Raw genomic sequence first — 20171 nt, 5'->3', positions numbered from 1 at the left:
CGATTAACTAAGGAACTAGACCGGAGGAGATCACATCGTAGAAATAGTCGCGGTAATTCACATAATGAGATGTGATATCTTCAGCTTCATCCTCAGTCCACGGATGGACTCCAAGTTCCTCTCTATTTTTCACGTCGCTTCATTTAGCGAAGTATTTTCTTTATGATTTAAAGGTTTCGATAATTGAAATTCAATTTTCCCGCTCACTGTCTCTATTTTGAGATAGAAAGAGAAAGTTTGACGTGCGGGCAAACTAATGCAGTATACCCTTTTAAAGTTCATTTTTTACTATTTTTCTTAAATTTTAGTATGCTCAGGGCAACAAAAACATTTAATTAACTTGAATGGGCACAGGGTTGAGCAAAACATCTCCACCTAAAATCTAATTGAGGTACGTATCTAAATTCCTTATGGTCGATTATTCATTTTGAACATTTTGTGTTACCGTGCCCTTTTATCGTGAGCTCTCAAAATTTAGTTGCATTTTACGGCGACTATATATGATCTTCATACCAAGTTTGATCAAAATCGATCAGTAACTTTTGCCGTAATTCTGAAGTAAAAATATAATCTTCTTTTAAGATCGTAATTTATAAATTCAATTAATGTATGCCGGACAAGATCCTTGTATAATAATTATGAAATGTAATATTGATTGAGTATTTAATGGATTTTTAAATAGAATAATTATAACATGAATGGTTCGTTGTTGTCGAGAAAGATCCTGATGATTTTAATTCATATTCTTTTACTATGATAACAACGATAGAGCAGGAAATTGTATAAGTTTATACTACAATCACTAATCACGTTATATCAATCTGATTAAGTAAAGTAATCCCCATAGTCTCATCACAGTACCCCAACTGCCTCAAGGTTACTCTCTGTCATTCATTTGCACACACAAATGTTTAATCCGGTTTTGTTTATAATTGTATGTTGTAGAAATGGAAGTTTACTCCTCAGGAATTAAATAATAATAACAACAACCTAGGAAAAGAGAATTCCAACTCTAAAAAAACCGGCCGAGCTAAAGAAAAAAACCAGATTTTCATCACTAGATATTTCCATACAAATATTAGTCATCAATTGATCACAAAGTTTTGACGTCACGTTTGATTTTGTTCTAAATTTCAAGGGCACCTCCAACTTAAAAGCTATCCAATATAATAATCTTTGTTGAATGAAGTCGTCCTAGATAACAGCTTGTGACATCCTCATCGGTCAATCTTCTGCAATATTTATAAGAGTAACAAATATTTTAATTATCTTAAATTAAGAATATATAGTAAGTTTTTATCGTTTTTGAAAGATATTTAAAGATTTACTAAATTAATTCAATTGGTGAAATGACGTTCTTTACATTATTATTTTAGTGTAAATGATGTCTTCTAGAGGGCACTCTATAATTTTGAATGTTTTTTCTAGGACCAATGACAGGAACGGTAAGAAAATGATAAAATCCCAAAAAGGGTTCAAGGAAGTTTCGGCCTAGGAACATTTATCCTTATATATAATAGCATCCATCACCTGCTTATTTTATATTTTTGGAAATGAAAAATTGAATAATGCAAAAGGAATGGATAATCTTTTACTTTTAATAAAATTGCAAAACTGTAATTTATAGTAAATAATTAATATAATCAAAGTTTTAAATGCAAAAATCCTAGAGGTACTTTGTGGAACTGATGAAAAGGCTTTTATGTATTCTAAGTACTCCTTAAAGAGACTTTGTGTTTCGACCACAAGAATGTATTAAATATTCAATATAAATTCAATAGAAGAAATAGTAAATGTATTTTTTCTTGTCTATTCATAAAACTTTTATTTTTTTCTATCTCACCTTTCATTTAAGTTATCTGATTTATGGAAAATAAATCACAGGGGCGTCCGGAGGATTATATATATATATATATTTTTTTGAGGGGGGGTTCCAATTTTTTTGAAAATTTCTTTTGAAAAGTTATATTTTAAATATTATTTTTTTGTGAAAAAAATTAAAAAAATCCACTGTTATTTACAAATAATTTCAAAAATTAAATTTCAAATATAAAATTTTTTGAAAAGAAATTCCAAATATTCAATTTTTTGAAAAAAAAAAATAAATAAATAAATCTATTTAATTTATAGAAAATTAAATGTTTTGGGAAAAAAAAATTCAACATTTTTTGTTGGAAATTAAAAATTAAACTTTTTTACAAAAAAGTTCCAAAATTAATTTCCAAGTTTAAATTTATTTTCAAAAAATTCTAAATATGAAATTTTTTGGAGAAAAATTTCAAAAATCCATTACTATTCACAGAAAGTAAAATGTGTTTGGAAAAAAAAATTAATTTAATTTTTTGAATATTTCAAAATTTAAATTTTCAAGAAAAAAGCAATAATATTTATTTTTTTTGGCGGGGGGGCTACAACCCCTTTAGCCAACCCCTGCGTACGTCTCCGAATCAAGAGACAATATACAATGTGCTTGTTTTCAAAATAATACATATATATTGAAGGTTAGCAATAAAAAAGATTTTCGAGTGCTTGGAGCTTGCATGGAATCCCTCTTTTTTCACACCTCCACTCGAAGTCATAGCTTCTGTCTGTTACTCTCTATCTAGATTTCGATGGACAAGGAGATGGAGTGCAGTCTTATCTTTGTTGTTTATCTACACCAGGGGTAAGCAACCTTTGAGGCATGAATAAAAAGCACCTATTATCCTCTTTAAACAAAGATAACTTGAGTTAAAAGTATGATGCAGACATTTTAAAACTGATTTGATAATTTCTTAGCATTCGGCTTTAAAATATATTTACATAATTTATCCCTGGCTTCAACACCGAGGGCTTAAAGCATAAAAATAGTAAAAAATGACAAAAAATGTATGTCCTTTTTCTGAAGGCCACGATGCTATGAGAGAAATAATAAGGATATTTGGAATCAAGGAATCAAACTCTATTAAATAGAACTTATACTGTTTTTGTACTATTTTTGCTGTTGGACAGTGTTATTATCTACATTTTCTAATTTTCAATTTTTCAAGAGTAAAATTTAAACAAAAGGTATTGTGAGGACATTTATTTAACAAAAATCATTGTAATTTGTGCTTGGCACAACCTTTATTCAATATGAGAGCCCTCAACTCTAATAACTGCCTCAATACAAGGCCTAAATCCCTTGCAGGCCTTGAATATATAGTCAGTTCATGTTCGTCCATTTTTTCTTCATGGAAGCCTCTAGAGAATGAAGCCTCCCTTTCAGGAGTAGAACACACACTTTCCTCCAGACCCCCCTAGATAAATTAGTGCAAGGGGTTCACGTCTAGAAAGGAGGGTGACCACATGTTAAGGCCCCAAAAGTCTGGAAAGTTGTATCTCAGGAAGGCCTGAGTCTTAGCGGCGTGAGGACACGGAGCTCTGTCTTGAGTGAATACAAAGTTGTCCCCGAACTTTTCTTTGGCCCAAGGTAGCACTTTCTTATACAGAAGTTTGGTGTAAGCATATGTATTCAGCAGCTCCTTCCTATCCAAGAAAAATGGGAGGACATACTTTGCTTGTGCTGTCCACTACGTCCAAGACGGTGAATAAGTCCCTTACACCAAATGGGACGGAAAAATGGTAAGGCTGCACCCGAGCTCTTTGGATATGGCCGTGGGGAACATTCTGCCTGAGAGAAGCTTATAAATTTCAATCCTTTGTTGCTCCATTTTACTCTTTCTCGTTCGTTTTGTTTTTAATGTAGTCGAAACTTTACATAAGTAATTTTGAGTCACAAAACCTGTCATGGAATCAACATAGTTCAATCTTCAACGTGCTCGGGAGAAATTATTTTCTTGAACTTAATGTGCGTAGGTTTGCACCCTGTTAATTCCTAAGAAAGAAATATACTTTAAGGACATGGATTTCACTCAAGATGCCTAGGTCAAAAGGAGTAAATGCAATACAATTATGTTTACTAATACTTTATCAGTAGAACTTTATCTGACTAATTAAAAAAACTATCTTTCGTCGAGTTTGAAGACAATCAACGCATAAATTTCCGATTTATTAAAATTTAAATTAAGTGTACCCCTAGATAAGGTCAATCCTGTACAATTTAAATATTTGAAATAAATTTTGCAGGGAATTAAAAGATAGGGAATGAATTTATCTAGCATCATGTCATGGGTTTTAATCCTGATCAACTGTACAGAGTGGGGACTAAAAACCAGAAGTACTTTGAATAAATTAAATTTGACGCAATTTTTATACAATTAAAAAAAAACAACTCAAAACCAATTTGTGAAATGTTTAATTACTATATTTAGCTAAATTTTTAATTCAGGATATCTTCCTTTACAAATGATAGTAATGATAGTAGCTCAAATCCAATCCAAATTCTGGTTAGAAGTGTGTCAGACGTTCTTCTCCAAGATATCTCAAACTGCAAAGCCCAGTGGTTTGAGGTCAGGCTGGAAAAGGGGCTTATGGAAGCAGGTCAAAAGTCAGCGATATTGTTGCTACAAAAGTTTTGGTTCTTCTTGGGTGTATGGGAGGGTCCCCATCCTTAATGAACTTTATGGTGTTGTAGTCAGTCCGGATGAAGATGCCAACAGTCTCATCAGCCTTCTCAGAACTACCACCACCGTGGAGGTAATCGCACATGCGTTTTTTTTTTTTTTTGTTTTCTCTGATAATTATGCAACTCTAGACCGTGATGAATACGGGTGTATTTTTAACTGGTCCCTTCTCTTGGAATTGGCAATCTGAAGAATGAATTTTCTTTTTCTTAGCAGTTATCATTATTATTTAATTCCTGAGTTGTGAACATCCTTTCCTATATAGATTCAATTATATTCAAACCTGATTGAACATTTGTGTGTGCTCATAAAAGACGGAGTGTCACCTAGAATTTATAACAAATGTCTCTGTTTGTATCATTTTCTCCTTCCTCCCTTGTCACAGCTGATATAATGACACGTCATGAACATTGTTCTTTCTCTCCTCCGAAACATTCTTAAAATTTACAGGAAATACCATGTTGATTTTCGTTTTTTTTTTAACATGTCCCTTTCACACTGGATTTTTATCCTTAATATTGGACATGAGATAAAAACAAAACTTGTTTATTTGTGTTTCAGCTGTCATTTGGTTGCATTAAAAAACCTACTAATTAATAATAGGGGGAATCACAATCGTAATTAAATGCCCTCCGAAAGAGTTGAGTTCCACTCTGTATGTCACTTGATCTATTATGAGTTACAAAACGGATAAATTGTCTTGAAGGTACTCTTCCGGAGTCATTCAATATATTTACCTATGTTGATAGAATATATGACCTCCGTATCCTAGACATTAATGAGTAGTTGCATCTCTGAATGTTTAATTTATTATTCGAAACTAACTTTTACTGCAAGAGTTTTTTGGACTCAAGCTAGAATGTAAATTTACTAAGAGACATATGATGCAATAATGAAAATTATAAGCAGGCAAACATTTATGCAAGGACGTATCCAAGCTTCCTGTCATATACACTCAGCCTGCTTTCTACATTCTTTCCACTTGAAAAGATGAATTTAGATTCAAGACACTTACTTAAATCGTTTTTCCCAAGCAGAAAAGATCATAATATAGCAAATACTGAGGGACAATGTTTATAACGAGTTTAATTTCGCATGTGGTGAAAATGGAGGAGCCCTCTGGCGGTGGTGGAATTCGTTTCTCAACCATGATTGCACACACTGTGCAGTCCTATCCCTCTACACCAATCCCTAAACCACCAACATCTTCCTGCTGCTCATCCAAATGCTCCGGTAAAAAAGAAAGTTTCTCCATGGTGGCATATGTTGAAAGGCCCTTGGTCAAAGGTAGTACGGTATTTGTTATTTAGCTAATTAGTACTCATCTCTTTATGTAATTTTTAGTTCCTTCATCCGATTCGATAAAGAAAATGGCTTCCTGGATGGAAGATGCTTGTAAGGAAATGCTTAAATGCAGTATTTTATACAACAAAGTGAGTATTTTATGAATCAACTCCCCCTAATCCCTCAAAGTAGGTTCGGATAAACAGTCTTTCCGAAGCAAGTAATTGATTTTCTTTTTTACTTGTGATTCCATGGAGACTGACAGCATTTTTGATAGTCGTATTACAGGAGGTCCCCCCATAACGGGGACTCAAAACACATTGATTTTGTATAGTGCGTTCTTTGAAATTATTTTAACTCCTCGTATTGTGTTTTTTTTTTTTAAATAGTATGATAATAAATTATAAAAAACCAGGTCAACAAGAATTTTTGCAGTTGTTAATGAGTTCGTTCATACTAGGCCTATATATTGATATTATAGAAGTGTATCATATTGTAAAGGGGGGAAAGTTGTAAGAATTTGATTTGATACCTAAACTAAAACTTTTGGTTATTACTTATTATATGTATAAACATGGGATTAAATAGGTTGGTGAGTACAAATTGATTAAGTTCCGATTATTTAAATTTTACAGTATTGAAATCATAGAGATAAAAGTGATGGTGTGAAGAAGTAGTTGACCCCGTCAAAAAAGAAGAAATAGTTGACAAAACATTTGAAATGTAATAGTTTCGTATGTTAAAACATAGAAGGCGCTTCAAATACCTTTATTTTTTAAATGTTTATTATATTAATTATATAAATTAAGAGATGTAAATAGGTTAATAAAGAATTTTTGAACAGATTATATTATGAAGTATATTAATATTTTATCCCCATAATTAAATTAAATCTATTTGGTTTTTCAAAATATTAATAATGGATTTGGAAGATTATTCTGACTCTAATTCAATCCAAGAATCGATAATTATTGATTCCTAAATAATATTTGTGAGTTTGCTCCGAACTTTGGTCCCTTGAATACTCTCACCTTCACGTTTTCCCAAATTATATATAATTTAAACGCTATTAGTAAAATATGAGATTAATACAGTAGACTATAACTCCAATCAATGATCGTTAATAAGGAATCATTCAAAAAGTATTGAGCATCCTATGATACAAAAAATCTGAGGCTTGATTGACCTAAATAAGGTATTAGTCTTTATAATACTGATACTTATGGGAAAAATCATTTATTTTCCTTGTTGGGACAATCCTCAGTCTCCTTCTTAATTTCATTACCAGCTTCTTGAATCGTTTCTTGCTCAGGGTCACAATCTTCATCATTTATCTTGGAATTGTCCGGATATTTGGAGGATTTTGTAAAAGTTGCCACTCTGCTGGTATATTTATAGGTCACAAAAGTTGAAATATTCAACCTGATATACATAGTAGAGCAGCAAAACGTGGACTGTAAATTAATGTTTATTTGTCATGACTTTTAAAAGGTTTAGTGACTATCATTTGATATTCTGTTTCCGCCGTCCATTTTACATAAACAAACTATACTAATCATTTAGTCATTTCATCATCATGAGCGAGCATCAAGCAAAAAGGCAGCGCATCTCAGATCTCTTAGATGCTGGAGTTGATGTGATGAAGGTTAAGGACATAGTTAAGCGTTCTAGGACCTTGGTTTTTAAGCTAGCCTAGACGAAAAAAAAAAATAAAAATGGAAAGACCTATCCAAGATGTCGGGAAGAGGAGGGTATAATTTAAAAAGGGATACCAAGTTCTTGTTCAGTTTGCAGAAGAATATAAAGGATGATCCCACTAAGTCGATGAATGGCCTCCCCAACCAAGTATATGTGGCTCCTAGGACAATCAGGAGGGCTATAAAGCACAACTTGGGATTAGTTTCTTTCACAAGAGCCCTACGCCATCCTCTGACAGGGGTCATAAAAGCCAGGAAGTTCGAGACATACAAGAAAATCCTCACAAATGGGTTAATTGTGCGCAGATAACATGTCCCAATTCTGGTCCATAGAAATATCACCCCTTCTTCACTAGATTTGAACCCACTGGACTTTTCTATATGGGGCACTTTGGAGAGGGAAAACAACAGAACCTCACACTCAAATGTGGACTCACTGAAGTCTCCTTAACTGGCTGCATGGACAACATGTATGAGGAGTTCGTCATCAACTCCTGCATAGCCTTCGGGTGACCTGTAAAGGCTATGATTGATAATGAAGGTGACCATATTGAGTGAAAAAAGTGTTGCAAAAACTTTGTCTACATGTTCTGTTAACATTATTTTTTTTTGCCTATTATTGAAAGTATGAAATTATTGATGTATTTCTAAATTGATCTCTCGAGTACACGTATTGCGGCCCTATCCTGTGAATATAATATTTAAATAACCTACACGTGTAGTAATGATGTGTGGGTTGATTTGATGTAATGACTAATGAGATGAAAATTACGCCTTTCATTAAAAAAGAAAAAAAAATGGTGGATCATAAAGAGGAAAATACTATTTTTTCGAATGTTTTGGTCAACAATCAATTTTCTATTGCCTGAAGTCGCAGCGTCAAAGAACTTCCCTTACTATTCCTCAATATGATATCTCTCTGTAGTTTATCTCTATGATTGAAATGATCGGATTAAAAATCAAGTAAATACTGGGCTAGGATTAAATTTTATAATTACTTTACATATATCTTGTCTGGGATACGTTATTTTAAATAATTTATGATGATTAAAACGTTTTTATGATCCTAACCATTCTAATAAAAGTGGAAAATATTAAAAATTGGACTTTGAAAAATAATTTCTCCTATTTTACTGGTTTTACTGCTCAAAAAGTCAACGTGGGTCAAGAAACTATTCCATTTGATCTCTTACAAAAATACCCTTCTATTAATTAATACTATACTATCAATTAAAATGTATACGATGATTTTTTTTAGATTAAAAGACAACCCTGGCTAGAAACGGCTTGTAAAGACATGATGGCTATTCCAACGGGGATTGATAAGACAGTCTCTCGCCCAGCCTGGCTCAAAACGGCCCTCACAGACATGAAGGAATTAAGTGGTTTAGCCAAACATCGACTACGGAAATATCGGATTGTTATGGTTCGTCACGGAGAGTCGGAGTGGAATAGGGACAAACGATTCTGTGGTTGGTACAATGCTCGTCTCTCAGATAAAGGTAAGATATGAGAAAGTAAGAAATCAAAAACAAAAACGAATATATACTCATTCAGGACATGCTGAAGCCCTGAGTGCTGGAGATGCTCTACGAAAAGAGGGCTATACCTTTGACATTGCATTTACTTCCGTTCTCGATCGCTCTAAAAATACATGTGACGCCATTCTCGGACGCCTAGGTCAAAAAGGAAAGGTCCCTGTAAAGGAATCGTGGAGGTTGAATGAGCGGCATTATGGGGGTCTCACGGGTATTCCTCATAAAGAAATGATTATTAAACATGGAAAGGAACAAGTACAGGTATGACTCATTATGGATTTCATCAATACGTAGGACTGTAATCACGGGGGTAGCCTGATCCTCCAATAATTATTGCAATAGTAGTACTTTTCGGTTTCTTACGGGCGGTTCATCCATAGTCAATCTAACCAGGTCCCTCTAGAACAAAGCCGTGATGACGGCACTGACCCGTATCAAAAAACATTTTGAAGTCACATATCCCTAAAGAGGGGATATGTGTTAAGAAAAAACTAAGTATAGCGATTAGAAAAGGAAAAATCGTTTGTTGCGCCTGTTATTTCTTTTTTTTTGTTCATTCTTTAATAAGTTGTGTGTGTTAACATCTCCCTCTAAAAGAAGAATTCTCCCATATTTTTGGTGTAAATTATCTTTAAAATGCATAATAAAATAAATTTGGACTAATTTAAGTATAGTTATAATATTTTATCTGCACTAATACTTCTTTATATGTAGAAGGTTCTCTTTTCTTAAGCAATAATTCACTTTCTCCCTCCAAAATCATATAAGAGGCAGCTGATATTAACAAGGGTCTTAATTCAGGTGTACCATATGTCTCACTCCTGCCTTCTCCTCAGGTTCTTATAAACCCCATCTCTACTTATAACGTTCAGTAACGTCCTGAAGTACCGACTGACGTCACTGAACTCTATTTCTTCTTTGTTTAATCAATTCTAGTACTGATAGTCCAAAGGAATGGCAGGGCAGAGTAAATAAGGACTGATTAAACATAACCCAGCGCTAGTTAGCTTTGGGTTAGTCCTTATTTAGGACTGAAGACTGACGTCCCTTTCAGTTCAGTCCCAGTCGAGTTCAGTCCTGCTTATCAGTCCTAAAACTTATAAAGTTCGGTCCTTGATAACCTCACTCAACTTTATTTCTTCTTTTAATCAGTTCTAGTCATTGATGGGGTTCAAGGCTGAATACTTAATATGAGCAGCATATTTGTTTACATACTTACCTAATGTTGTTCAATTTCAATAACGCAAGGGTCACAAATATATCTTTTAGAAATTATATTTGCAAACGATAAAGGAGAGAAATCTAAAGTATTTCAACTACTTAAAGATAAAATATATATTGAAGGAGAGACGATACTAAAATTCAAAAACTACGTGGGTACATACCTATGTTGCCTGCAACATAAAATCAAGCTAAAATAATTTTTCTCAAAATGGAGTAGGCTGAAAAATGTTCATTTATATACTCCGACGAATTATCGTCAATCTGTATCAACAAATTATTTTATGAACCCTTTGGACGTTTCACATATTGAACTTAAATTAGGCAAAATTGATAGTTACAATAAGAGTGATAAACAAACAGATTTTACAGCTGAAAAGTGTCATACCAGGGCCAATATCAAATAAAAGTTCTAAATTATATTGAAAATTATTGGGTACCTTTAATCATACAACAAATTTGAACACAAAGCCTTTACTTGACTCAAATATGTCGATGTCCTATTGAGCTTTATGACTAAATGAAGTATAATAAATAAATTGGGATTTCTCCTTTCTTGATTTAAGTTCAAGATTGTTTTTATGTTGACGAACCATATATAAGTAATATGTATTTTTTGACAAATTGTCCTCAATTTATATCAACGAATTATTCCTAATAAATCTTTGGATGCGTAGTAAATTTCACTTAAAGTAGCCGAAATTGATCGTCACAATAGATGACTTAGAAATTGACATATTCTATTTGAATGGGCCTATATCGGGGCCAATATAAGTTTCGTAAGTAAAAATATGGTTTTAAAATATAGATAAAAATATTGGGTATCTTAACTCATCCCAGTAATTGGAATAATAAGCTTATAATTGACTCAGATATGCCTATTAAATATTGGACTGTATGTATATATTAAGTTAAGGAATCAATTGAGATTTTCTCATTTTTTAAATTTTTGTTCAAGATTGTTTTTATGTTGGCACATCATATACATATAGTAAATATTCCTGGACATATTATCGTTAATTTATATGAACTAACTTTTCGTGTTACCCATTTAAATGTGTCGCAAATTGAACTGGAAGTAGCCAAAATTAACAGTCACAGTAAAAGAATGATAAATTAATATACTTTGGGATATAAAGCCCCATATTGGGGCCAATATAAATCTTTTAAATCAAATGAACGTTATAAACTATAGTTAAAAGTATTGGGTATCTGAAATCATGCCAGAAATTTGAATAATAAGGCTAAAATTGAGTGAAATATGTATGTCTATAAAATATTAAGCTGTATTTATGCGTGAAGTGAGAAAATAAATTGGAATTTTCTCTTTTCTTGATTATTGTTCAAAGCTGCTTTATGTTGATGCACCAGATATACATAATATGTGTTCTTTGAAAAGTTATCCTCCATTTCTATCGACAAATTATTCGTATTAATCCTTTGGGTGTGCTGCAAATTGGACTTAGAGTTGCCAAAAATGATAGTTAAAATAATAGGAAGATAAATGAATAGTTACTGTTAAGAAAAGCCATATCGGTGGCAATAAAAGTCCCATAAATCAAATAAAAGTTCTAAAATATAGCTCAAATTCATAGGTGTCTTAACTTATCCCACAAAATTTGAGTAATAACCATTTACATAATTGAGTCAAACATATATATGAAATATTGGACTGTATGTATATACGATGTAAAAAAATACTTTGGACATTTCTGACCTCTGTTTCTAAAACCTACTGACTCCAAAATTACAATCCTCTTCGAGGCTGTATAGCCTCAGTTCTAAAGGTCAGATAAGCTACAATTTGATGTTTGTTTTGTTTTTGTGACATATAAAATATCTAAGCAACAAGAAAAACGGTAGAAGGTGTCCGATTTCCTCTGAGCATAAGTCGACAAGAGGAAGCTGTTCTGAGCAGGAGAAAGTATTGCTTCTTGTCTGAATCAAGAGTTCAGGCCGAGGGAACCTTCAGGACCAAACATCCAGCTCAGGTCATGGTCCTCGGCGTCATGTCATCCGACGGCAGCAAGATGCCTTTCTACTTCTTCAAAGCCAATGATAAAGACGTCTAGTATAAGGTCCCCAGGTACAATTTCTTACCATTGTTGAAGACCACATGGGCAAATATGTATTTATCCAAAATGGCGTCCCAGCAACGTCTTGTTTGCTTAGCAACAGAGCTCATGACTAATTTAATTTTGAGTCCTCATCCTGTATTTTCATTTGAACAGCAAGCGTTTTTTGTGATGGTAAAAGTTATTTAGATTAAATAAGTGGCTAATTAGTTGGGATTAAGTCAAGTTACTTTGTTTGCTTAGCAACAGAGCTCATGACTAATTTATCAAAGCTAGCAAATCTGGAAAACATCATTTATTCTCTGGAGGCAAGGGAAAAAACTAAAAAACATAAATAGATAAAGATAAATAGACAAATAGAGGGCAAATTTGTTCCTCCTCAAGACAAAAGCTTGCTAGAATCATTTTCATCAAATTATTCTTATGGACCCTTTGGATGTGCCACAAATTGCAATTAAATTCGCCAAAATAGATCGTCAGAAGTTATAGAATAAGAACTTGATTGATTTTATTATAAAGGGTCCATATCGGTCAATTTATTTGTTTTTTAATTCACTAAAGGTTCTGAACTACAACTAAAATTCTTGTTTACCTTACGTCATCCCATAAATTTGAATACAAAGCCTATAATTAACTCAAATATTATGTCTATGAAATATTGGATTGTATTTATATATGAAAAAAAAATAGATTGGGATTTCTTAATTAATTCTTTCTATGATTTTGTTCAAGATCGTTTTTATGTTGACGCATCACATATGTGGTTGAGTATATTCATACTTGTACCTATTACATACATCTCTCTCGGTATACTGTTTTACCGGGATTTTACACCTATTGGAAGTTCCAGGGAAATCCTGTATTTAATTGCATAATAACTAAACTAGACCGTTAATGTGCATAAAAACTAGGTAATGCGCATAATAAGAGAACAAGGTCGTTAATGTGCATAATAACTGAAAAAGATGGTTAATGTGGAAAATCATTGAAATCATAAATTTCACATGATCTTCCGAGACCCATTCCAGAGACATAAATTGATCCTCTGCTCATGGGATATGCATCATCTCCACAAGGCTTGATTAAGAGTAAGCATCCTTCGTCAATTCATATATTATAGTAAGAAACGCCGTCCACTGTAACCCCATTTTGATATCGAAGCCCACGGTTTTTGTTGCATACCAACGCAACTAAAAAAACGGGTTCTAACCCATCGCCAACTAATGTAATATCATCAGAAACCCTATCTACTCAAACCCCAACTGTTATAACAACCCACAGGTTGTTTTGCGTGCCAGCACGACTAACAAACGGGTTATAACTCACCGCCAACTTATGTAATATCATAAGAGACACTATCCACTATAACCTTGGTTGATATCCCAACCCACGGGTTTTGTTACGTGCCAATACGACTAACAAACGTTACAACCTGTTTTTATCGAGTTGGTAGGCAAGACAACCCATTGGCTGGGATATCAACCCTGTCTATAGTGGCGTCTCTGATGATAATACATGAGTTGGTGGTGGGTTACAATCAGTTTGTTAGCCGTGTTGGCAAGTAATACAACCTGTGGGCCGGGATATAAATTGGTTTACAGTGGATGGCGTCCTTTATGATATTACAGGTGTGCGCGTCTAAAACTGAACACTCCTTTCAATTTTACGTCATGCACATATTCGTGATTTTATTGAGTTGAAACTGGTTTATACTTCGAGGCAAGGGTATTGACTAGTTATAAACAAGACTACAGCAAAATCTAAATAGCAACAGTGAAACAAGAGCCGATAATATGGAGAGACGTCGAGTCGCAATTTGATCTTTCCGCGCGGGGAAAAACTCCCACTGAAATTGCCAAGGTTCTGAACTGCAGCCGCACCACCGTTTACAGCGTGGTAGCCAAAGGGACTCCTGAGGCAACGACAAGATCTAAGTGAATGCCTCGAAGGTCGGACGAAGTCGTTGCTACCGTGAAAAAGTCTGGCGAGGACAAGAGAGGCAAGGTAACCGTCAGCGGCCTCTCCAGTGAGTTCAACGTCAGCTGAAGGACCATGGACCGACTAGTTAAGAAATATCTTACCCTTAAGGTCTACAAGAGAACCCCTTTGTCAAGCCCACAAGCCTGTAGACAAGGAGAAACGCCTCGCAAGGTCGTAGATTCTTCCCAACAAGCTTAAGAAAAAGCCAGCCGATCGCCTGATTGTTCACCGCTTGACTTTGCAGTGTTTGGGCGTTTAAAGGGGATGCTGTCGGGAGTCCAATACCAGTCCAAGGTCCAGTCTGCCTCAAGAATACCTGAGCCAACCTCAACCAGAGCTTCACCGCCAAGTCATGCAGCAAGTTCCGGTGCAGGCTGGAGTTGTTAGTGAAGAACATGGGCGGCCATATTGAATAGACATGTGTCTTAAGACTCTCATCTTTCATGTTAAATTAATTAATTCGTCGACCACTTTAAAAATGACAGAATTATATAACTATTTTTAATAAAAATTTCAGAATGTTCAGTTTTAGACGCGCATACATGTAAATGAATTAGGGGTCTTTTTGAGTTATTTTGATTATTAACGGATTTCTTACTTTAAGTGCAACATATATTTATATATACTCCTATATACTTTTCTTTTTTAAAATGATGCGCGGAGTTATGGATAAACTCACTCGTTCGTGCATTGCTATTTCTTAGATAAAAAAATGAAGAATCGGCAAACATCCAGACAAGCTTTATCTATATTTATATAAATCTGAATTTTTAATATATCCTGTAATTATACATATTTTTATATATTATGACTGAGGCAAACTCTATATTCTTATCCATTGGTTCTATATTGTTGGTCTAAACTAACTAAAAATACAGTAGTCCTTTCCGTTCAGTCCTTATAAAATCCTAGAATCTGCCCCTATTAGTCTTTTATGCTACATACAACAGCTGAAATGACGTAGTTATCAATACTATTAGACTATACTGAGTATGTCTTTTCATCTGTTTAACATAATTCATTCCTAATCGTGTGTATTTTGGGCTTTTGTAAAAAAAGAAACCGAAAATCGAACACTATGGTAAGACTAACAATTTTGTATAATGTTTTGGAGCAGAGTAAATCAGCTGTCATCATGTTTTATTGGAACAGGTGTGACATGGAAGGAGAAGGAAATAAACAAGGACCTTGTCTAGTAATTACTCCGATGTCGATCTTCAATTCTACTATGAGTCTAATAAGGGCTTATAATTCTGCGACCAATCCTCGAAGTTACTCTCCGTCTTAAATGAGCACACGCGGATATTTAATCAGATTTTGAATATCATTTAATATATTACAAAAGGAAGTTATATAATATTATTTCTTCAAACATGGGTCAGCTTAAAAATACACAGAATCTACATCACGTAGGAGATAGGATAAATCTTTCCTTACCTTCTTTTGTGACCTACAGTTATGAATAATATTTTTTCACTCACTCCAATAATTAAATTAAATTATATTCATACATTAATTTAATTTGTTGTATTTCGAGAAAATTGAGCAATTCATTTATTTTATGGAAGTAAAAATTATATTAATATTGTCGTTTAAATAATTGATGTACAAAAAGCCGGGTTTACGTCAGAGAGCTCACGTGACGTACATGGTGATGGTTTTAAAATGGCGTCGGTCTCATTTTCAAATGTGGGAAAAGGGAAGAAGGAAAAAAAGAATTTTTTGCTTTTGATTTTATCATCAATAAAACTGATTCATATTTAACCAGTAGCGTCTGCAGGGTGTGCCTAGAAGAGCTTCCCCCCTCCAAATTAAAGAATTTTTGTTTTTCATTAGAATTAAAAAAAAATATATTTCACATTTTTTTCCCCAAAAATTTCCTTTTTTGTCAATGACATTGGATTTTTGAATTTTTTTTCAGAAATTTTAACATTTGAAACTTAATTTTTGAATTTTTTTCCCAAAAAAAAATTAAGTTTTGAATTTTTTTTCCAAAAAATTTCAGTATTTGTTTTTTTTGGGTATAATTATGGATCTTTAAAAAAAAAAATTTAAAAAATTCATTTTCCAAAAATTAATGTTTTGTGAATAGCTATGAATTTTCGAAAATATTTTCCAACAAATTTAACGTTTCAAACTTTTTTTTGAATAGCTACGGATTTTCGAAAAATTTTTCCACACAATTTAATATTCAAATTTTTTTTCCAATAAATGTAAGTTTTTGAATTTTTTTAAACTAAAAATTTTTTTTCTACATAATTTTTGGATTTTTGGAAGAAATTAATTTTTTTTTAAAGGCTATGGATTTTGAAATTATTTTCCAACAAATTTAATTTTTCAACTAAATTTTAAAAGCTATGGATATTCGAAATTATATATTCTACAAAATTTAATATTTGGAATATAATTTATTCGTGAATTTTACGAAATTTACGATTTAAAAAAAAAAAATGCAAAACAAGGCCCCCTCCCCGAAAGAAAGAAAATCCTACCGAGTTGTTCTTTTTGTTTCAAATATACCGGGAGATTAAAAACTTTGACACATCCCAAACTTTCAGCTTGGTAGGGATATTCATTCCCAAGCTTGAAAAACCCAAACCCATGGCAATAAAATAATTACTATTAGTTGAATACATAAATTGAAACTGTTCCTCTTCCAAAATAACATAAAAGTTTAGAAGTTCGACGACCTAATTATTTTCCAAAGTCACTTATTCCAAGGCTAATAGAAATACCAGGTTATACCATAACGCGTGTACGACTGATGTTTGACGTCCACGACCCTTTTAATATTGACGTCATAGTAGATTCTCCTATCAATTCTTACCCTGCCTCTATTTCAAATATATTTAGTTAAGGTTATAAGGATATAAGGATATGTACTATGTTCAGCAGCAATAAATTCTTAACTAACAACTAAAGATTACCCAGAGTTGCTCAGGCCAAGGAGAAAGCGGGAAACCACATTGACAATGGTCAATATTATTTCTTCTTAGTGTTGAGACCTCTTTGGTGCGGGCAAGCATTATAATATATATATTACTATGAATTTAATCACAAGAATTGTTTTATAAATAAAAAAATTGTCTAGAAAATAAGTCCATTTTTTATTTATGTCAAAAAAATTCCTGAAGAAAATTTCAAAAAACTTTTTTACTCTAATTTTGCAAAAAAAAAAAAAAATGAAGTAGAAAATAGAATTTGTTCTGTCCCAAAGTCATTGTTTTGTGGTATTTCTCCTCAAAAATTGAAAATTGATGGTTGAAGAAAAATTGAGAAAGAAGTTGAAAAAAATAATCTGAAAATGATAGATATTTCAGTTATATAAAAAATTTTATTTGTCATATTTGAATGCAAATGAATCTCCTGACAAATTTCTAAAAAATTTATTCTATCTACAAATCCAACATTTCATTGGAAATCCATTTTTTTTGTACCTGAAAAAAAAAAAGTGTAATTTTCACTGATTTCTTTTTTTTGTCCAAAACTTTTTTGATTCTTATTTGTACTGTTGTTTTTTGAGACGCCCATATTTTTTGATTTATAACTCTACCCCCTCCCTCTCATTGGCCTCCAAAAAACAGTTTTTATGGTTAGCATAAGTCCCCCCCGTCCCCCCCCAAAAAAACGCCACCCCGTCTTAGCCTGAACAGGCTCAAATGAAGCATCCATACAAAATTTCAGCATCCTATGTTCAACGGTCTGGGCACCCATAAAGAACATATTTATGAACTCTATTTATATTATACCTTGGGGAAAAAGTAATTTCGTATTTTTTGCTTTATTTCAATGCATCATAAGAAGTGTAATCATCACCTGATTTAAGCCAAGTATGCCCTGTTCTCTTTGATAAATTGTTGCCAATGAGAATCCAACTATGTAATGTCCTTCTCGTTAAAGCCCTTGTCTCTATTGGAAAAAACATGGATAACCAATTTTAACAGTCCTCTATTGAGGCTAAATTTGCACCTCCACAGGAATTGACCATAGACTGGAACAGATAATACTCACTTCGTGAGAGGTCCAGACTATAAGGTGGATGCATAAGAACTTCACACCTGAGCTACCAGAGCTTCTGGTGCATCATGTGTGCAGTCTGACGTTGTCTTGATGCTGGCTTCTTCTGTTCGATCGTCAGCTTCAAACACATGTGCCCGTACTGATTGTATGCCTTCATATGAATGACCCTTCCCCACTCCCCCCCTAAAAAACAGGCACCCTGTCACAACTCAAACTCGATTATATATATATATATATATATAGATAATTCAATAATCTATGCTAGAAAATGATGATGTCAAGGATGTCATTTAAATAAAAGAAAATTTCTATAAAAAATTGTATGAATCTAAGCACATATTTACATTACGAATCCTATTAAATATAATTCTGTTACACATCAAAGACTCAAACGTCCCTCTTGATTTTATTATAAGTAATAAAAAAAAGAATAAATTTTTGTCTTTAAAAAACTATTTCATTCCTATGATGTAAAGGAAAAATAAGGTCTTTCTTTTAAAAATATTTACATTTAAGATTTTATTTGAATAAATTGTCTTTAAATGTGGACTGTTTATTCATTCACACACTCGACTGACAAAAAGGAAAATGAATATTTTAAAAAAACAAAAAAAAAACCTTTTGTATTTTTCTTATTGACAACTTTTAATTATTATGAGCAGATTTATTATTTAGATATTATTATAGAAAACATAAATATTAATTAATCTTTCGATATTATACTGCCTGTTTTTTTGGAGTTGGCTAATCGAAGAAATATAGTATGAAAGTAATATTATAATGAAAGAGGCTCCGGTTTTTTGTAGTTCCTACCTGAATACGTGGGGTTTCAGAAAAGTTTCTGACCTCAACATGAAGATTAGGGCCCCAATATAATCACTTTTTGTGAAAAAGTAAAAAAATAATGAGGGTTCAAATTCGTTCCTTTTGATAACAAAATATGATTAACAAAGTTTAAACAATTTTTGTGGATATTTAGAGGTAGCTAATTTTTTTTATGACCTTAACCTTGATTATTTTTTTATAACATCCTATTTAAAAAACGCTCATGTATATTTTTTAAAGTTTTCATATTTGAGTCAGGATATAATCTTCTATGGTCTTCAACTACTTCTAGAAGAAATTGGAGCTGTGATTCGTCACTCGTTAACAAGCCACTATATTCTTGTCAAAATTATGACTTAGACTTTTGGCAGTTTGTGATATAATAAAAAACGATTTTCGGTCCGATACTTTCGTACGATTGAGGGCAGCTGAAAGTTCAGGTGTAGTTATAGTTTTTGTCTCTCTCTCTCTCTTAGTTTTTGATAAATACAAAAGCATTTCATCCTCTCTTTCATAATTCATAGTTTCACTAATATCCGAATCAGATGAAATTTGCTCAATAGTAGATGATGACGACTGTTTGATTTGATTACTTATTGCTTGCTCTAGCTTCTTTCTTTCAAATACTCTTTTTTCCTTAGCCACTCTATCAAATCCAGCCATGGACCTTCTTTGTCCTTTTTTCTCGCTGGGCTAAGAGGAGTCTTTATCTTCTTGTAATACGAACCTCCCAGTCATTGCATCTGCATGAGAAATGTCAAAAAGATTATCAAGGGAGACAAAAAGGCAAACTCTTTTTGAAGTTGAGTTTTTGATGATCGGGATTTATTCTTTTTAATGTGTCTCAGTTCTTCAAAAAGCCATTCAAGCTTATAATATAGACAGTCTGGATGGGCCTAAATAGGAATGTTAGCTTTATCCCAAAAATTAGTTACTTCAGTTATGGTATCACGAGAGGATTTTCGGATTGCCTTCTTTTGATCAAGA

The 20171-nt window shown here is 32.9% G+C and overlaps 1 protein-coding gene across 1 annotated transcript in view; it reads left to right on the top strand.

The window, feature by feature from the left end:
• Positions 1-4569: 4569 nt before the first annotated feature.
• Positions 4570-20171, top strand: part of LOC121125960 (uncharacterized) — a 30135-nt gene continuing 14533 nt past the window's right edge. The window contains exons 1-4 of the mRNA XM_040721232.2: positions 4570-5831; positions 5889-5977; positions 8784-9027; positions 9083-9324. Coding sequence (XP_040577166.1) covers positions 5615-5831; positions 5889-5977; positions 8784-9027; positions 9083-9324 — 792 coding nt within the window. The 5' untranslated portion in view covers positions 4570-5614. The remainder of the gene's footprint in view (positions 5832-5888; positions 5978-8783; positions 9028-9082; positions 9325-20171) is intronic.

Source organism: Lepeophtheirus salmonis, chromosome 11 (assembly GCF_016086655.4).
Source record: "Lepeophtheirus salmonis chromosome 11, UVic_Lsal_1.4, whole genome shotgun sequence".
Lineage (NCBI taxonomy): Eukaryota > Metazoa > Arthropoda > Copepoda > Siphonostomatoida > Caligidae > Lepeophtheirus > Lepeophtheirus salmonis.
Note: the sequence above shows the minus strand (reverse complement) of the source record. Positions and strands in the feature narration are given on the sequence as shown.